This window comes from Anolis carolinensis, chromosome 3, assembly GCF_035594765.1.
Source record: "Anolis carolinensis isolate JA03-04 chromosome 3, rAnoCar3.1.pri, whole genome shotgun sequence".
Classification (NCBI taxonomy): Eukaryota; Metazoa; Chordata; class Lepidosauria; order Squamata; family Dactyloidae; genus Anolis; species Anolis carolinensis.
The window spans coordinates 226,983,855-227,003,610 of NC_085843.1; the positions used below are offsets into that span (position 1 = coordinate 226,983,855).

The window sequence follows — 19,756 nt, forward strand, 5'->3', positions numbered from 1 at the left end:
ACCCCATGTACACACACACACATACACACACAATGAGATCTAAGAAATATTAATATCAAATCTAAAATGTTGTATGCTCTGCTTGAAGATTCCCGCATGCATTTCACATGCATTTTATTCCATTTTAAAACGAAACAAGCATTATAATAGTGGGGAAAAATAAAGAAAAATGAAACAAACAAAACAAAACAAAACTCAGAAACAAATCTCAGAATCCTAAGCATAACAATCGCTATTCTAATCTACAATCTCCACACACTTAAACATATTAATAGTTGACTTCCCACCCAATCAGTCGAAGACATTAATAAAAAGTAAAATAAACTTTCCATTTCTACTGGACTTAATGTAAAATTCTGATAAAAAATCAAACAATAGCACTCAGCTTTCAGATCCCACAAGTTATTCCTTTTTCCTCTTTATAAAAGATAAAAATAGTTCCCAGTCTTTTAGAAAATTATCCACAGAAATCTCTTTGATCAAAATAGACAATTTGACCCTCTTTGCCATTTCAAAAGCTTTTGAAATCTACCCTTCTTTTGTTGGGAGTTCAATATTCTTCCACTTCTAGCATGAACCAATCTTGCTGCTAGAATCATATACTGGTTTATAATTCATCTCTTTAATTTTGTCATAAATTATATCTACATCTATATCTATATAATAAAAGTGAATGTTATATATGTATGTGGGCGGTGGTGTATGTTTGTGGCAGCTTTCCTATTGGATCCCACTTCTAGAGACCACTGTGACCCCCAGCAATGACGGATCTGAGCTAAACTTGGTACACAGAACCCTGATGATCAACAGAACTTACTGGAGGGGTTTGGGGGAAACTGACCCACCTGTGTAGGAGTTGTAGTTCACCCTGCAACCAGAGAGAACTCTGAAGCCCACCAATGACAGATCTGGACCAAACTTGGCACGCAGACCCAATATAACCAACTTTGAATACAGGCAGGGTTCTATTGATGATTGCCCATGGAATCCAGAAGTTAAAGTTCACCTGTATCCAAAGAAAACTAAACCCAGGCAATGACGAATCTGGACAAAACTTGGCAAACAGACCCAATATGGCCAACTTTGAATTCTGGCTGAGGTTTGGCGGTGATTGACCATGCATTCTGGGAGTCGTAGTTCATCCATATCCAGAGAGCATTGAACTCAGCCGACGACAGATCTGGACCAAACTTGGTACACAGACTCAATGTGGCCAACTTTGAATACTGGCGGGTTTTGGAGTGATCTACGATTTTTAGGAATTGTAGTCTATCCACATCTTTATGCATTTTCTAATGGGAGCATTCATAAAAACCACCCAGCCCTCTCTCCAGAGATCTCTATTGCAACTGCCAGAAGTAGGATCTCTGCCATAATTTCCACCTGCACAAGAAAAGGAGAGACTAGAAACACCAGTGTTTTGTGTCCAGATTATAGTAGAGCAGACCCTTGTTGCCTGCAGCAACAGCTGCCCTGTCAGTTTGGATTGGGATCCTTTCATGATTCCTACATATTCACTACTCTAATGAATACACAGCAGTCATGAATAAGAATGTGCAACTCTGGTTTACACATTTTTAACTTCAGTTGTGAAGTCCAGTAATCTTTATTCATTTATTGTTTGGCTGGCTTGCTTGCTTGTTGGTTAGGCCATTTGGGGAGGAGGTTCTGCAGACCTCTTAAACAATGTTGTAATGGAGAGACACTTAGAGGTCTCTGAATGTAATTTTTTTTTCAATTTTCAACCACTAGTTTTGTATTTGTGTTTTGGGGATGGCTGCAAAATCCCCAACCCTTATGAATTCAGCAGTTTTTCCATCACAGCCATCTTAACTGGAAAGACGTGGAAGCCCTGGAAATGATACTTCTGTTGTCGAAGGCTTTCATGGCTGGGATCACAGGGTTGTTGTATGTCTTTCGGGCTGTGTGGCCATTTTCCAGAAGTATTCTCTCCTGACGTTTCACCCACATCTATGGCAGGCATCCTGCCATAGATGTGGGCGAAATGTGAGGAGAGAATACTTCTGGAACATGGCCATACAGCCCGAAAGACATACAACAACCCAATGATAGTTCTGTTTGTCCCTACAGTGTAGGCCTAATTAAATGCACATAGAATGGTATTGTTTTTCCATAATGTCTCTCTTAAGAGGAAAAACAAACGCTTCAGAAAGGAGTGGGACAGCAGGGACAAGTGCAGAATTGCTTGGTTTAGTTTAATAATTTGTGAAACAAGAGCCCATTCAGTTCCACTTTTGGGTTTGTTTGCCTTCATGTCTGGAGGCTCTTCTGCTATTTCAACAATCTTGCTGCTTGTGGCTACCCAGTTCAAATAGGATAACAATATAAAAGCCTGTAAATTTTAATTTGTGTGGGGCTTGTTTTAGCTCTGTACATCAGCTTCTTGTTTTATCTTATCCAATGAATTTCTTTGACCCAAAACTCTATAGGCTGAATGAGAGAATTAGTTGTTCTTTTCTCACACCTGAGTCATTAAAACATCACATTCTTTCTGATCCAAGTATGCAGTTTGCAGATTTTTGTAAACTTTAAAAAATCCTCAATATATAACTTTTTCCATATTGATCACATTCTGATGTACCTTGGCCACATTGGTCATGGATCTGAAATGTTGAAGGGTTAGGACTGTACTTGGTCAGTTGTCTGGCAGCAGTATTCTGCAATTGCCTATGTTTCTGGACAGTCTTCAGAGCATTTACACATGGATTGTGTTATAGCAATAGTCAAAACTTAAGTATATGTTACTCTGGCCACATCTGTCATCCACATGAACATTTGTAGTTTGTGTTTCACCTCTGGCTATAAAAATAGTATATTCATCTCTCTACATCTGTGGTTTTGACTTCTGCAGATTTGATTATTCATTATTTGATTTTAAATATTCATTTTAAGATTCTCCAGGTCCTACAGTGTGATTTTATGGTCAACTTCCTCCAGCCATGTGGGAGAACATAGAGATTTCTAAAATGAACACATTACTTCAATGCAATTCTATATTCAGCTGTTGTTGATCATAGCGTTGTGCTGGGAGACCTAGAAATTCCTAGAGATGTGTTCTCTAAGGTTAAAAAAGCAATTTCTTTATCCATGCTTTTCACATTCATGGGGGTCTTGTTTGCTTAACCAGAGTGAATGTGGAGATCTGTGAACCTGAGTCTTGAAAGACAATGAAACCTCATTCCAAACAGCTTTAACCCCATCATTTGATGTTGCTTTCTGTCAAAATAGTTTGAGATCATAACCTGATTTTGTTTCCATAAAGTGATGTCCTAGCTGGTGTTTCAATGTTTATTTTGAACTAGTCAAATTAGTGCAGTAGTTCTAGTAGTTTTAGCTTTTCTTACTTGGGTTTGTGATGAATTGAGTCCTACTGCTTCTTTTGTCTGCAAACTGCTCAGGGGAATTATGTGGTGGGGCACATAAATCATAACAAATGATTGGCTTGCATGGGTTTATTGGCATAACGGCAGCTGAAGCAATGCGGTGCCAAGTGTGTGGTCGAACACAGCAGAGATAAAGTGCTAATAACAAGTGAAGACCCCAGTATTTCTATTCTTCATTTTCTCAAAGCCTGATATCCTAAAAGTTGATGACTCATTCTCATTTTAATTTTGTTTCTTTAAAGAAAACCTAAACTTGTGCTAGGTGTCAGGCTGCTTGCCACCCTGTCATCTGGTGTTCCCACAGAGAGTGCATATGCCTGACTAACGCATGTGCCAATTAAGGCTTGGAAAGTGCTACATTTCAATCACCACCCTCCTAGGAAAGCTTATCAGTGGCGGCAGGGCGGCTGTTTGTTGAAGATACAGAATTATGTTGCTGCTCTGCTCCCTGAATAGGCCTATAAATCCCCTGCTACGAAAAGGGGAAGGGAGGGGCATTTGCACATAAAGCATTTCTGGTAGTTGCTCTCCTGATACAGGACTGTAGTAAACTAAATAATGAAGTCAAGCTAGAAATGCGCCAGGTCTCACATCCATCTGTAGCAGGAATTAAGGGCCCTGTCAGCAACTGAACCTGTTAACCTGCAAAGCAGCTTAGCAAAACCTCCGTCCAAGAGATTACTTAAAGTATATCCGTAGTTTCAGGTGCACTACTGTCCTATCTTCTGTGTGAGAGCTTTGTATTAGGCTTGTGCAATTCGGCTGAAGAGCGATCCATTTTTGGTATCTGAATTTCATTGGATACCCAGATCCATTTTTGGACGCCTCCTGAGTATCGGCTAATGGGAAAAAAAATCCGTCTTTGGCTAGGCAGCTGAAAGATCCAGAAAGATCCGGCCCACTGGTGGCAATGGGGAACTTACAAGGCTCCCCTTTCCATTTCTGGGATCCTTTCCTTTCTTCCTTTCAAGGGGGACCAGATTTGAGGAATGGGGTTAAGGAAGCACCCTTCCTGGGGCCCTTTTCTTTCTTCCTTTCAAGAGAGCCTGGGTTTGAGGAATGGGGTTAAGGAAACATCCTTCTGTCTCTAGAGCAATGGAGGCGCTTACCCCATTAAATAGACACGGCTTGCATAAGACTTGTCACAGCGTTCTATTCAGATTGACCCTACATGATGCCCAATAGGAGAGGAGGAGTCGTGACCAGCTGCCACATTGCCTGGTCAGTCGAAAAAAATGTGACGGCTGAGCCCTTGACATTCAAGCAAACAAACCGAACAAGCTGGATTGGCCAAAAGGAACCAACCAAATCAAATCTGTGCACAAGTCTAATTTTGTATGTGGTTGTTTCACAGTGGCATGCTTTTTTTTTTTCATGTCAGGAGCAACCTGAGTCGCTTCTGGTGTGAGAGAATTGGCCGTCTGCAAGGACGTTGCCCAGGGGATGCCCGGATGTTTTGATGTTTTTACCATCCTTGTGGGAGGCTTCTCTCATGTCCCCACATGGAGCTGGAGCTGATAGAGGGAGCTCATCCGCGCTCTCCCTGGGTGGGATTCGAACCTGGCAGCCTTCAGGTCAGCAACCCAACCTTTAAGTCACAAGGCTTTAACCCACTACGCCATCAGGGGCTCCTAGTGGCATGCTGAAAATCACCAAAGCCAAGTGGCAAAGTGTCCTGTAATTTTCCCTTTTCTTGGAGCCTCCTCAGTATGAGGCATTGGAAGTATGTGGCTTCCAAAGTTTGTTAGACTCCAAGTCCCAGCACCTCAAGACAATGGTAAGGAATTTAAGTGTGGTTGTACAAAAAGCTCTGTATATTTACATAAACTCTGCTAGACACTGATAACATGTATGGAAAAAGTCAAATACCTTTAGTGTAATCCTAGGATGGAAGGCTCTCTGATAGCATCAAGGTTGTTTGAATTAAATGATATATATTTGTGCTAGAATGCTATAGATGTAAAGTGTTATAATTTGAGAAATGATTTGACATCCTGGTGAGGAAATGGAAATCCAATTGGGTAGTTTTTCAAAGATGGGATGCAGTACTGAACAGTGCTCATCCATGGTTTCTTAGAGTGGAAAGAAGTTTCCAGTACAGACCTCATCACAAAGGCCCATGGATTTGCTACACAGGAGGCGTGGAGAGCCTGCTGCTCCACACACTGCATCACATGACTTACAGCATTGCTGACTGACTTCCCCCCATTGCTGGAAGGCAAGGCAGAAAGGCTCCTGTGATGCTACAATGGTGGCATATGCCACTTGCTCGCCTCTTTTTGGATGGAGCCGACCGGAAGTACACGTCCTGAAAGGGGAGAACAAGCAGCATACAATGGGGAAAGTATCCTGTCTGTTGAGGTAGTACATCATTGCAGGGATTTGTTGTGGATCCAGTATTCTCAGACAGTTTTATTTCTGTGTTAGAAACACAAAATGGAAAACGGTGATGAAACCCAAGTTATTTAGGTAATGATGAGAGATCAAGTCCACAGACATGGCATAGTATCACTTGGCAGTTTGCAGCAGTTCAGGTGAAAGTATAACCACACTATGAGAGTCAGCAGGAGAAAAAGGCTAATATGTCTTTTTTAAATCATCAATAGAACTCTAGTTTTTAAAATAAAAAAACTTGTTATTTCAATATTTATGAGGTAAGGAGGTTAAACCAAGAAAAGCAGAGACAGTTTCAAGTAAAATTGATATGAATTTACATCACAATTGGGGGGTATACATCAGCCTATGACATGCAAAAACTGACAGAAAGCAAAAGACCATAGAGCATATATTTAGCAACTATAGTGATGTGTGTGTGTGTGTGTGTTTCAATTATTCCTGAAACTTTGTTTTTGCACTTCTAAAAACTCCCACCATGCTGCACTAATTGCAGTTTACTGTGTTTCCTAGTGTGTAGTAGTTTTGCCTAAAAATTAGGAAAAGATGTGAATTGGTTTGCTGAAACTAAGATGAAAATTTCACCCTTAGATGGAAAGTATAGTTAGAAAAGCATATACGGTGAAACCTGAACCTCACCAACAAGTAAAGTAAAATAGTACAGAACAAAATAAAATACAATAAAATAAAACTGCACAATTTATTAAAAATCTGTTCATTAACAAAGTACATAGTCTCAAAAAAGTAGCTCAAAACATCATTGGGAATAAATTAAACAATAGAAAATGAACCCCAGCTTTCAAAAGATGACAAAAAACAATGTGGGAACCTAACGTGTGCAAGAAAAATAAAGGTTTGTTAGTGAAAAATGGAATTAGACAAACAGTAAAATGAAGAGTAAAGAAACCCATTCTCGTAATAAAGTGTAGTCACAGAAATTCGGAGAGAGTGAGGAAGAAAAAGAGAAAAGAGTCAATTTACACATATAAATATACTCTGACTGGCACAAATTTGCCTCCTTAAAATTGTTCTTTATTCTTCCCTTTACTCCCTTTTAATCAGAATAATAAAGCAACAGCAATGGTTCTATATTAGTTATTAAAAGTAGCAAATATAATTTTCCATGGGTTGAAGGAGGTGAAGGGCATGCTTTTAATTATGCTTGAGGTATCAAAGTAGTACATCTGAGAGAATACCATACATTGTGTCTTCGCCTATGCGGGTCCATTGTTTTAGGTTGGCTTCCAGTTTTCCAAGCATTTCTGTTTTCTTGGACACCATTATCCAGATAGTTTTTCACACTTTTTATCCGTTTATACAACTATCTCTTTAGTATGCTGCTGCTTTTGCTGTTGTGGTCATGTGTCTTCAAGTGGAGTCTGACTTATGGAGACTCAATAGTAAGGTATTTGTTGCAAGATTTACTCCAAAGAATGTGGCTGTTGCATAATGCCTTCCTCTGAAAGGGTATGATCTGTCTAAGGACATACATAGGGTTTCCATGTCTGAGCAGAGATTCAAAGTCTTGTCTCCCAGAATCCTATACCAGCACTCAAATCATATGAGCACTTTGGGTCTTCCCAGTGTACTTTAATCCTTTGTGAGCTGAGCTACCTTAAGAAAGACTGCATCCATTCTAACTACTTTCTTCTAGTAGACTAATTTGACTATATATGGAGTCTTTTAAGGAAGATATAGCCCAATGGAAACAAATGCAAAGAATAAAAGTAGTTCGGGGGGGGGGGGGTGAAATCATATGTATGGGAGGCTTGGAAATTGTTACATGAGGAAAGATTTTAAATATAGGGGATATTTATTAATAGCGAGAGCATTATTTGAAAGGATGGCTACCTCTTGTTGTAGGTCTTCAAACAGACCTTCAAAGCAATCTCAATCTACGGTCATTCTCATTTCTGTAGGTCTGTTGCAGTATGAAGTAGTTTTTTCTATGGATTTGTAGTCTCAGAATAAAAACAAACAAATCCATTAAACTTTCAAGGACATTTCACCTGTACAAGTCCTCCAACATCAAGTCCAGTCATGCTATCATAAACACCACATTGTGGTAGTGCTTTATTTAATTTACTTTGACTGTTGAAGCAAATGCCCTTTCTTTCCTCCTTGTCTCCTGGGAGAAGTTGCCACACGTGCAGCAGACTCTGGCAGGGAAAATTCTGATTTGTGCGGACGTCTCTTCAGACATTTCCCGTATCAGTTAAGCAAATGCTCAAGCAATTCATTTAATTATGTTAAGCACCCATTAACAGCAGTCTAAGCCTTCCCCTGGGTCATATCAGTTCTATGAGATTCTAATTGTTAGAGACTAACTATGATTTTCTTCTTGTGCCTGCAGGTGATATTAATTCTGACAAAGCTGTATGACTACAACCTGGGGAGTATCACGGAAAGCTCATTGTGGAGGTACGTAGATAAACTGAGCTACTAATTACGAACTGACTTCAATCTGGACACTCTGGTATAGTCCTTTCATTAGATTTAATTGGATTTCTTATGTGCTGGAAGTTTCGAGGTATCCCAGTATGATCATTTGAGGTTCTTCTTATTCTTTATGTGGATGAATAGCTGGATTGAGCAGAGTTAGTGGTGACAGAAAGGCGGTATAATTAGTTACTGCTGTAATTCAAAGACCTACTTAGCAACTTATACATTTAACTTTTCTTTTACAAAAAATAATAATTTTACCTCATTTCTGAAATGTACTGTAATTGTGATAGATACTTTTCAGTTTGTTTAGAAAAAATGGAATTATATGTCATTGGTGCAAAATGCAAAACACCCTCACCTGCCTTATAGTTTGTTACACCAAAGCATGAGGCAGAGACACAAATTGATATTCCCATTTCCTCATTTAGTAAAAGCACATTCCAATATCTTATTGTCCTCATGGAACTAATACTTCTTGCACTTCTGAGTGGACATATACAGGTTTGCACTGTACAAATATCTTGTAAAAACGGTGCAAAACATAACTTTGCTGTTCTAGTTCACAATCATTTATTCTCCAAATGATGATGAAAGTGTGTCTTAAAGGCTTCCCAACACTTTCCTGTGTGTGTCCTAAAAACTTCACACAATATATCAATGGTTTACTTCTATATAAAACTGAGGCCACTTCTACACTGCCATATAATTCATATTATCAAAACAAATAATACACATAATTTGTAAACATGACGGATGCAAAAGAAAGAGGAGGTTTTGGCCTCCCGGACTTAAAGTTATATTACGAAGCATGTGGATTCGAATGGATTAAGGAATGGACAACATGAAAGAAAGAAAGAAAGAAAGAAAGAAAGAAAGAAAGAAAGAAAGAAAGAAAGAAAGAAAGAAAGACTTTTAACATTAGAAGGGTATGACTTAAGAGTTGGATGGCATGCCTATCTATGGTATGAAAGAAAGACAATTGAAAAAAAAAACTTTGGCAATCATTTTATTAGATCCGCGCTTTGGAAAATTTGGGAAAGATACATAGTGAATTTTTATGGGAAAACTCCCTTATGGATCTCTCCACTTGAGGTGAAACAAAGAAGGTTACTGGGATGGACGCAGTGGCCAACATACAAAGAGATATTGATTAAAAAGAATAACACTTTCCTGCTTAAAATGCAGGAGGAAATAACTTAAAGATATAAACTTTTCCTGGTTCCACTATCTCCAACTAAAAGAACAATTTAACATTGACAAGAAAATTGGTTTCAATGACAAATACTCTTTCTGGGATAAAGTGACGACTATGGAAAAGAAGACTATAACAAAACTATATAATAAATTATTGGAATGGTCCACAGAAACAGAACTGGCTAAAAATTGTATGACAAAATGGGCAGCCAATTTTGAGAAATCAATTAAATTAAACAATTGGGAACACATGTGGAATACAAAAATAAAATATACATATGCAATAGATCTAAAAGAAAACTGGTACAAAATGATGTACCGCTGGCACATGACACCACAAAAATTAGGAATTATGTACAAGAATTCACAGAACAAATGCTGGAAGTGTGGCGTGCAAGAGGAAACGTTTTACCACATGTGGTGGATTTGTAAAAAAGCTGTCAATTATTGGAGGATGGTGCATGAAACCTGTCAAAAGATGTTAAAAACTAAATTATAACTGAAACCAGAATATTTCTTACTGAGTGTGACGGATGAGGAAATGGATTTGGATAGAAATAAGGACATTCTGTTCGTTTATCTGTCTACAGCAGCAAGGATGGTCTGTACACGACTATGGAAACAAGAAAAAGTCCCAACTAAAGACAAATGGTTAGGGAAAATAATGGACTTTATGGACATGGATAAATTAATATTTTTATTCAAAAAGAACACTGGTGTCCCAATAAGATCTACAGATTGGCGACTCATCAAAGAATACTTGAAAATATAATAGTCAAGTAAAACCCTAAATTTAAGCAAACAAATCATGCTTGAAGGAAAAGGACCTTATTTAAACCGAAGAATTGGAGAGAAGATTAGCAAACAAGGAAATACTATAGTAGGGAGAGATTGAACTTTATTACACTGCAAAGAAGAATGGAAGTACAATCTCTTTTTCCCACATCCCTAAACCTTTCCTTTCCCCTTTATGCCCACACCCTCTTCCACTCAACCCACCCTCTTTTCCTGCAAACTTCCCCTAGTTTATTTTTACCTATTTTTTGTAAACCCTTGATAAAAATCTATTTTTTAATAAAAACAAACAAACAGATAACACACATTATCTGCTTTGAAGTGGATTATATAAATCGACACTGCCATATAATCCAATTCAAAGCAGATAATCTGGATTTTATATGGCAGTGTAGGAGGGGGCCTAACTAATAACATGTTAATTTTATTCACATTTCAGGGGATTTATAGAAAGTAGTCCCAATTCAAAGTGCAGGTTATCATCTAAAAAGCCATACATGGTTTGGCCTATCTTGGCCTATCTTCGTGTCTGCATCTCCCCCTATGAACCGGTGCAGGCTGTAAGATCAGCCGGGGAGGCCCTCCTCTTGGTCCCACCTCGGTCTTTAGTGCGGTTGGTGAGCACGATGCAGAGGGCATTCCCAGCTCTGGAATGCCCTTCCCAGGGAACTTAGACAAGCCCCTGCACTACAACATTTTAGGAAAGAATTAAAAACTTGTTTTTTTCCAACAGGCATTTGGTAATGTTTAGACAGTAACCAGAGCTTATTGCCAATCATTTAACATTTTATATCTACATTTTGTGCATTCAGTTGGGCTGCTATATTGATACATGGATCTTTTAACTGATTTTATTTTAATAGAGGTTGTTTTATTTAATTTATATACCTGGTTTATGTCATGTTATTATTGTTTTGTTCTCATGTTGATGTATTTTATTTTATGTATCACGTATTTTATCCTTACGTGCTATTTTGTAAGCCGTTTTGAATCCTTATGGGAAATGGTGGTGGGGTATAAAGTTTTCTTATTATTATTTATTATTATTGATTTCTACACATTTGCTATGATTTGTGTGAAGAGCCTACCCCTTGATAATACTAAGAATGTGGTCATACTTTTTGCCAGTGCAAGAGGTCCCTACCAAGGCTATGATTCTATAAATCTATATCCATATCTAGAAGTAATATTGTTTTTTTTAATATATAATGCACCTCCATATACATTTTCTTGTCATCATCACTTTCGTTCAACATTCATCCAAACAGGAAGTTTCCTGGAAGATATAAGTTTGGATCCAGTATGTTGCAGATATTTGCATTTTCAAAACACAGTCTTGACTATCCAAATCTGAGAAAATTCTTTCTTAATCGGAGGACAGTAAAGAACAATTATACATCTGTATTGTAGAAGGCTTTCATGGCCGGATCACTGAGGTGTTGTATGGTTTCCCGGCTGTATGACCATCTTCTAGCAGTACTTTCTCCTGATGTTTCATCTGTATCTGTGGCTGGCATCTTCAGTTCAGAGCCACAGATGCAGGTAATACATCAAGAGAAAATGCTGCTAGAACACGGCCATATAGCCCAGAAACCACATAACACCCCAATGATACATCTCTTTACTATTATTCTGGGCCAAGTAGAGAGGCTGAAGTAGAAGTGGAGGGATCAGATCTCTGTATTGACAAGAATACTTTTCTTTGATTTCACCAAGGACTACGAATCAATGTATTATAGAGTTTTCTTTTTCAGATGAGACAAATTAATGAAAAGACAGGTTTTAAGAATGTTTCACAATAGGCTACTATTCCTCTTCACCCTGTGACATTAGTTAAAATGTCCTGATGTCTACATTAATATCAAAGAAACCTAGAAATAAAAGGAAAAGAACAATCTCCTTCAGCACTTTGATGTTTTGGGCCCTTTCAATGAATGAAAGGATGTATTATTCTGCATATGAGTATTTTGATCTTGCTTGTTGACAAGTGTCCTTCTATTTGTGAAGGCTGGAAAGGGGAAAGGCTTCTTCCCTTGACTTCCGTACTGTGATATTTTGTTATTTTCCTTGAACCCAAGTGCCTTAATCCAATTTATGAATAGAGAAAAATCCCTGCTTTGGTAGTGACATTGGGTTGTATAGGTAATGTGAAATTTGCTAATAGAATGAGTATTTGAATTCACAAAAAAGTCCTATAAGAATATGCCTTGTGATATTTGTTTAGATGTAATTCATAATAGCTTGGAAGAAACAATTTATATGAGGGCAAATTTAATATGAAAAAAGTGGGTAGTTTTAACTGTACTGCAAACATTGGAATTGTGGAAATTGTTTTTTAATATTTAACTTTAAAAGCGAAGTCAGGCATGCTTAGAAAGATAAGCTACTAGAAACTTTGTAGGAACTATTTGTGATTTCAGAAGAGTCTGGAATGATTTTGCCTTGATAGCTATGCAAGAGGTAGGAATGCAAGCTTCTACTTACTTCATGTTTGGACTTAAGAACAACGTATTCCAAATACTTTCCCCAGTTGGGCAAGATACAAATAGTTCTTGTCCTTTTTGTCAATAACTTTGGCATTTGTGAACTTTCTTGCAAAACAATCACAGAGAATATCAGGGTGAGGGTGGGAGTGGCATTGCATAAGTTGGGGAGCAGACCATTTTCTGGGACAGAGTATTTATTTTGAGTACATCGCAAGGTGTTTTTTTTACATAAACATTCTTCTACCCCTCCCCCCATTTCATGTGATTGAAATATGAACAATCACATGAAGATTGACCATATTTACTAAGCTTGTGCACGGATTCGGAGTGGTCGGTTCTCTCTGGCCAATCTGTCTTGTTTGGCTTGGCCGAATGGCCATAATGGCAAGGGCCAAGCCATCACATTTTCCTTTCCGTGATGGGACCACATGGGAGGTGATCATGGCTCCTCCTCCTCTATTTGGCATCATAGTTGCATCCTGGCTTCAGTGTATTTTTGGCTTGGCTTCTGGCTCAGCCTCTCTTGAATCTTTTTGACTTGGGGGCTTGGAGAGTTCTTTTTCTCCTCCCCCTCCTCCCCTTCAGAAAATACTACTAAAGATAATAATAATTTATTAATAATAACGGTAATAGTAATCCCAACAAATAAAAAGAAAAGCCTCATTCTCAAAAAACTATTACCACCCAGGGACCTCTCCTCTAGACTAGACAGTAGAAACAACTTTAAGGAAACATTAAATCCAAAGCAGAAAGACATGAGGGGGGAAAATGCAGGCACCACTCCTGGCAGGACCTGCAGTGCAAAGAAAGGGCTTTTAAAAGGAAGACTAGGAGCCACAAATAAATGTTGGAAATGTGGAGTAGAAGTGGGGACGTTCTTCCATTGCTGGTGGACATGCAAAAAAGTGAAAGCCTACTGGAAAGAGATACATTGGAGAATTCAAAAGATGTTGCAAATTAGAATTGATCTGAATCCAAAACACTTCCTCCTGGGGATGTTAGACATAGATAGAGATAGAAATAAGGAAGTCCTATTTAATTACTTAACAACTGCAGCTAGAATGAATCTGGCCAAATATTGGAAAGACAAGGAAATGCCGGAGATAAGAGGATGGATAAACAAAGTCTGGGAGATTATGAATATGGACAAATTAACTTATTGGTTACAAAACACTAATGGCAGACCGATGAAACAGACAAATTGGGAATTGGTCAAAAATTACTTGAAGGAAGAAAAATATAACTTGATTATCTAAAATGTAATAGAAGATAAGATATATTAAATACTGAAATATGCAAACAAAAACGAATCTTTAAATCAGAGACACCAGATAGAATTGGTTGGAAAAAAAAAACCAAACACAGCTTGAAATTAAATAATTGATACGATACTGTGTTAAGATGGAAGTCAATTTTATTTTAAGTGGGGGTGGTGGTTGGGTATTCTTCGGGTTTGTTTTGGTTTTGTCTAGCTATTACTTTGTCACTTTTCCAAACCCCTATTCCTTTTCTTCACCACTATATGCTTCCTTTGTGCATTTGGGTTTTACTATATTGTATGTTGAAAACACCAATAAAAAAAAAAAAGGAAGACTAGGGTAGGATAGCTCCAGGTCATAGCGCTTCCTTTTCTGGTAAGTGGGGAAGCCTCCTTAAAATAATGGAAAGCTGCATGCTGGAAGGAGAGAGCGGCATGCGCCTGACGTGCCTATCTCCTCTAGAGTAGAAAAAGCTTTAACTAAGTATTAGTTAAAGTATTAAGTATTAAACCCAGTTTCCTCTACAAACATAAGGGAAAGGATCACAGAAAGAGTGGTATCTTAACTCTAATGCTTTTAATCCAAGTCTTAATGAAGGATATAACAACAAATGATGCCTTTGCCAAAAATAATGAGCAGTAGAGCCCAATGAGCCTCCCCATTGCCGCCAATGGGCTGGATCTGGCCGCATTTTCTGGCTACTGTACAAAAAATGGCTATCCGAGTACCCACTCATTTTTGGAAGGAGTGCAAAAATGAATACAAGGGTCTACCAGTATCCGGCCAACAGAAACGGATCAAGGTTCAGTCGAAAATCACAAGCCTAATATTTACTCTTATACAACTTGCTTGGGCTGATTTGATACACTTTGTCATTAAAAATAGGTATTTTTTGTTTTTACATCCCTAGCCAAGCTTGGAGGGAACTAAGAGTGTGCCCTTGAAACATAAGTAGGCTCATTCATGTGCTACTAAACAATAGTTGAGTGTTTCACAGAAAAATGCTCTCTGCTTGGTTCTTCGGTATTTCTGATTTGGGCATAAGAAAATGCCAGTTTTTAATGTATTTTCATTAATATGATTGTTCCCCAGGCTGGGATCCTTTCTCTCCCCAATAGTAATACAGTATACAAAGCAGCAGGGGTGTAGCTGGGGGGGGGGGGTTTACCCCCATTAATTTTTTCAGGTTTTTAAAAAACCTGCTTTACTCATAAATTTTAACTGGTTAACCAAATCCTCATGAGTGTCCACTGAATTTTATCAATGGAGCCTGAATTCTAAATTATTTTGCATTATGGAACTACGCTTCATGAATCGCTAAAAAAAGTTTCAAACCTCCCCCCCCCCTTTTTTTTTTCCTGCCTACGGCCCTGCAAAGCAGTCTAAGTCTACAAAAGTCCTTGGAATCAAAAGCCTATTAACTTCTGATAACACGGTGTGTGAAGTGCAGAGAAGTGGATAGGCAGCTCAGTGTTTTATGCACCCTCTCTCAGTAGAGCAACAGCCTTTAAGTTGCAAGGGTGATCCCACTTTTGAAATGAGTTATTGAGATTTCTCTCTAGCTGGGTTTGGCATTAATTACACTCTAGATAGACTTTACCTTCCTTGTGTTCTTGGTTTTTCCTTTTTAAAAGAATCATTTGTTTATTTTTCCTTCAAGAAAGGGACTAAGGATAAGAAAAAGATTATGTGACACAGAACAATTAGTCAAGTTGGATTTGTTTATTTTCCCCCCTTCCAATGCTCTCTCAGATATCTCCCAGATCACAAAAGGGATTAAGGTTGGAGACTCAGGAGAAAACAGTGGTTTCTGCTACTAAAGAAAGATAAGCTTAAGTTTAAGATAAATAAAATGTCAGAATAAAAGATACCGTATCTATGGGGAATTGGCAGTGGTGGCAGGAAAAAGGAGAGAGGAAATAATCTCCACATTTGTAATGTGATTGGAACGATGTGTAGAGCCAAACATTAAAGAACTGTGATTAACCTTATCCTTGAAGGCTTTGAATGCCAACCAGTGATGTATTCTCCAGAGGAGGGGGTAGTGTTATAAAGAGCCAGCATGATTTCTTACCTCCTTTCTCTATCCATTCTATTTCTTAAAGAGTGAACAATTCCATCAGAAATTTCTATCAGAAATTTCAGTGCATGGAACCTTATAATATTCATGTTTCTCACTTAGTGCATATTTCTTAAGCAATAACTTCCATGGATGAAAAAGCGATTCTATTAAAAAAGAAAACTCTCATGTTTTTCTGTGTGTACATGTGCGTGAATGTGTATGCTAATGCTCATGCATGTACACACTCATGTATTTAGGTATGCAATTTTGCATTCATCTGGTATGCTAAAATCACATTTTTTTCCCCACAAGCTGCAAATGGTGATGACAAAACTCATATGGTCAATAAAAGAAACCTGATTATTTTGGGTTGCTGTGAGGTTTTTTTTGCCTGTAGGGCCATGTTCCAGCAGCGCTCTCTCCTAATGTTTCACCTGCATCTGTGACTGGCATCTTCAGAAGTTCTGTTGGCAATGAGGCAAGTGGAGTATATATATATACCTGGGGATGTCCAGGGTGGGAGAAAGAAGCTGTGGCTGTTTAAAGCAACAATGAATGTTGCAATAGCAAGTTTGAATTAGAAATTGAGTAGCTATAAAGCTACAAAGTCAGTCAGTGAGGGTGTCTGCATAGAGGTAGCCTGTCCTTCTTGCCTGGAAGCATCCTCTGTTTGGGAGGTGTTAATTGGCCCTTGATTGCTTGCTGTCTGGAGTTCTCCTGTTTTTGAGTGGTGTTCATTATTTATTGTCTCAATTTGGTGTTTTTAATACTGAATATTTAATTTTCTATTTCATTTAGACCAGCTGTGTAAGTGGGCCGCTGTATACAGTTTGCACTGTATCACTTTAAATAAATGTCTGTATCTTTAGTTTAGCCATTGTTTTCATTACCATTACATCTGATATTAGATTAAGTTAATTGATCATGATACATTTTTACAGTAGTCATAGAAATGCACATTATAACACACACACACACAGTTATAGAAAAGGTAGGCTGGTGTTTTTCCTTTGTCACAGAAAACTTGTAAGGGTCCTTAATTATGGTAGTAGTGGGACTAAGGGGTACATCTACACTGTAGAATAAATGTAGGTTGCCACCACTTTCACTACTATGATTCAATGCTATGGAATCATGGGCGCAGCAGTTTTACCAGCTCTTTAGCCTTCTCTGCTAAAGTTCAAATCCTATGATTCCATAGCACTGATTCATGGCCTTTAAAGTGGAGTCAGATTGTATTAATTTTATAATATAGATAATAAAGCAGACCTTACGTCTGCTTGATCAGCTTTAAAATTGGTGAGAGCTCAGTGTGGTGATGGTAAGAGCTATTCCTATCCACTATTAGGAGGGCTCTATTTAAGTTTCAAACCCTCCCCTTAGCTATGGGCTTGTCTGCAGCCCATTTCAGTTTCCCAGTGTAAGTCAAGGAAAGAGACACTGTTGATCTGGTTTCTTCAGTCTCAGATTACTGATTGATTGAGACTAAAATGAGCCCATTTCTTAATCACTCAATCAATCTCCCAGTCAGTGACCACCCATGGCTTTAAAGATAAGGCTTTGAGTGATGTACATGCCCAAAAATAGTTAGCTTTATTTTTGTCAATTGTAGTAAAACTAGCTTAATAAGAAATATTATTGGTATTCTTAATGAACTTGATTTGAGGATGTGCTTTTTGTAGTCTGAATTAGAAGGAACATATGTTACTTCCATTTTTTTCTCTCTCTAGCAGTAAAACACATTTTTAAAAATTCAAGCTGCTCAGTTTGTTATTTTATTCACATTTATATTTAGAGAAAAAGAGAGATATAAACTGCAGAGAGAGAGAGAGAGAGAGAGAGAGAGAGAGAGAGAGAGAGAATATATTAAGCACACTGCAGAATATTTTTGTTGCCATATGTTCATAGTGTTCACATTTGCATTAGCCAATGCCATAATAGCTTCACTCAAAAGTGAAAGACAGAAGCTAGTACATAATGGGTGACCTTCAGCCCATTGACATTCTCATCTCATTCCACATAGTATTTGCTTAAAAGCATTTTTTTATGTTTGGGAAAAGTCAGTCCTAAACAACAGTGATTTAGGCTAGATCTGCAGTGCCCTATATCCCAGGATCTGATCCCAGATTATCTGCTTTGAACTGGGTTATATGAGTCTGCACTGCCAGATAATCTGGGAGAAACAGATAATCTGGGATCAGATCCTGGGATAAAGGGCAGTGTAGATCAAGCCATAGTTGAATTCATTCTGAAAATAGTGTTTTCTTGGATTTCCTACTTAGGATTAGTGAGTACGCTATCACATTACAGGCAGTATTCATCTAGAAAATCCATGGTAAGAGATGATGGGATTTGCAATCCAGCAACATCTCAAATCCCAGTTCTTCACCACTGATACTTAGTATGGGGTCTTGTAGGTTGTGTTGAATATTAATTGCCTTACAGAAAGATTACTTTCAGTGTCTCCGGTCTTTGACACCTGTTTATCTGCAGTAATAAAGGCAGAACCTTTGCACTACCAATGTCAATTAACTTACATGAATGCTGAATATTAAATTTAGAGAGAGCAAACAGGAGAAGGAAATTGATCCACAAAAGACATGCGTTAGCATTTTCTTTGCATTATTTTAGTTTGGTGTATTTATGTCTAATATTTGCATGCTATTTGACATCCAGGAATCTCCAATCAATTTGTATTAAAAAGCAGGTATAAAATCTAAAAAACTTTCAAATTATTAAAAAAAATTAAAACAGTTTCTTTTATCAGAATCACTCTAGTTTTACAACAACATGAGCAGTGAATACAAAGGAGAGTCAATAGAAACAGTGAAGGATGCCAGTGTAAACAGATATGTTCTCTGCATCTGTTTGAAAACAGCAGTAATTTCTAATTTTTCAGAAAAGTGAATTCTAAAGTGTGACCATTTCCTGACTGCATTGTTATTTGTGAAAGAACCAATAATGTTTATTATTATTATATTGTATGACACAGCAAACAAGATAGATATGCTGGATTTCGTATCACAAAATCACAAGTTGAACACTTCCCAAGTGTCTAAGACTGTTCCGTCCCCCAGGACGATGGTTTGCCTTACTTATTGGTCGTTTGTTTGTTTTCCCTCCTTTGCATTTTGTTTCAGCCTCTGGCTGCAAAAGCCCAGGAAAGGTGGCTTGAAGTCTGCAAGAGCTGGCTGCAGTTTTCTTTGCAATGATTGGTCAAAGAGTACAACATCTTAGGACCGCCCTTTTTACCAGGGTCTAGTCTCCATTTTAGAGTTTCATTCTGGCTATAGTCTTCCAACGTGCTGGAGCTGTGCAAGGCTAACTGGGACAAATCATCCTCAAAACCAGGCCAATCTAAGCCTATCCAAATTAGATAAGTATTGAATTATACTGATCTGGAATAGGAAATCTAGTTAGAGGAGCAGGGTTATTCCATCGCTTCTAGAACTAATCTTTGCTGTAAAGATAGGGAAGGAAAGAGTTTCTCCTTCTAATATAGACAGCGTGATTAGGGTATAGTGGTTTTATAATCACCTTTGCCTTCTGGAACCAGGGATAATTCTGCAACTAAAACCTATGGAAATTTGTTTCATTTTCTGCAACTTTAAGATCTGTGCCAGGTTTACAACCTTGTATGAATAAACATCCTTTTTTGAAGTTCTCCAGACTCAGTCGTTCAATATTTTAGGACAGCTTATAGGGATTTGCAGTTCG

General features: G+C 38.0%; 1 protein-coding gene across 4 annotated transcripts in view; it reads left to right on the forward strand.

The window, feature by feature from the left end:
* sorcs1 (sortilin related VPS10 domain containing receptor 1) overlaps nucleotides 1-19,756 on the forward strand; it is a 597,151-nt gene that overhangs the window by 219,258 nt on the left and 358,137 nt on the right. For all 4 annotated transcript variants that reach the window (XM_062976277.1, XM_062976275.1, XM_062976278.1 and 1 more), the window contains exon 2: nucleotides 8,152-8,219. In XM_062976277.1, the coding sequence (XP_062832347.1) occupies nucleotides 8,152-8,219 (68 nt within the window). The remainder of the gene's footprint in view (nucleotides 1-8,151; nucleotides 8,220-19,756) is intronic.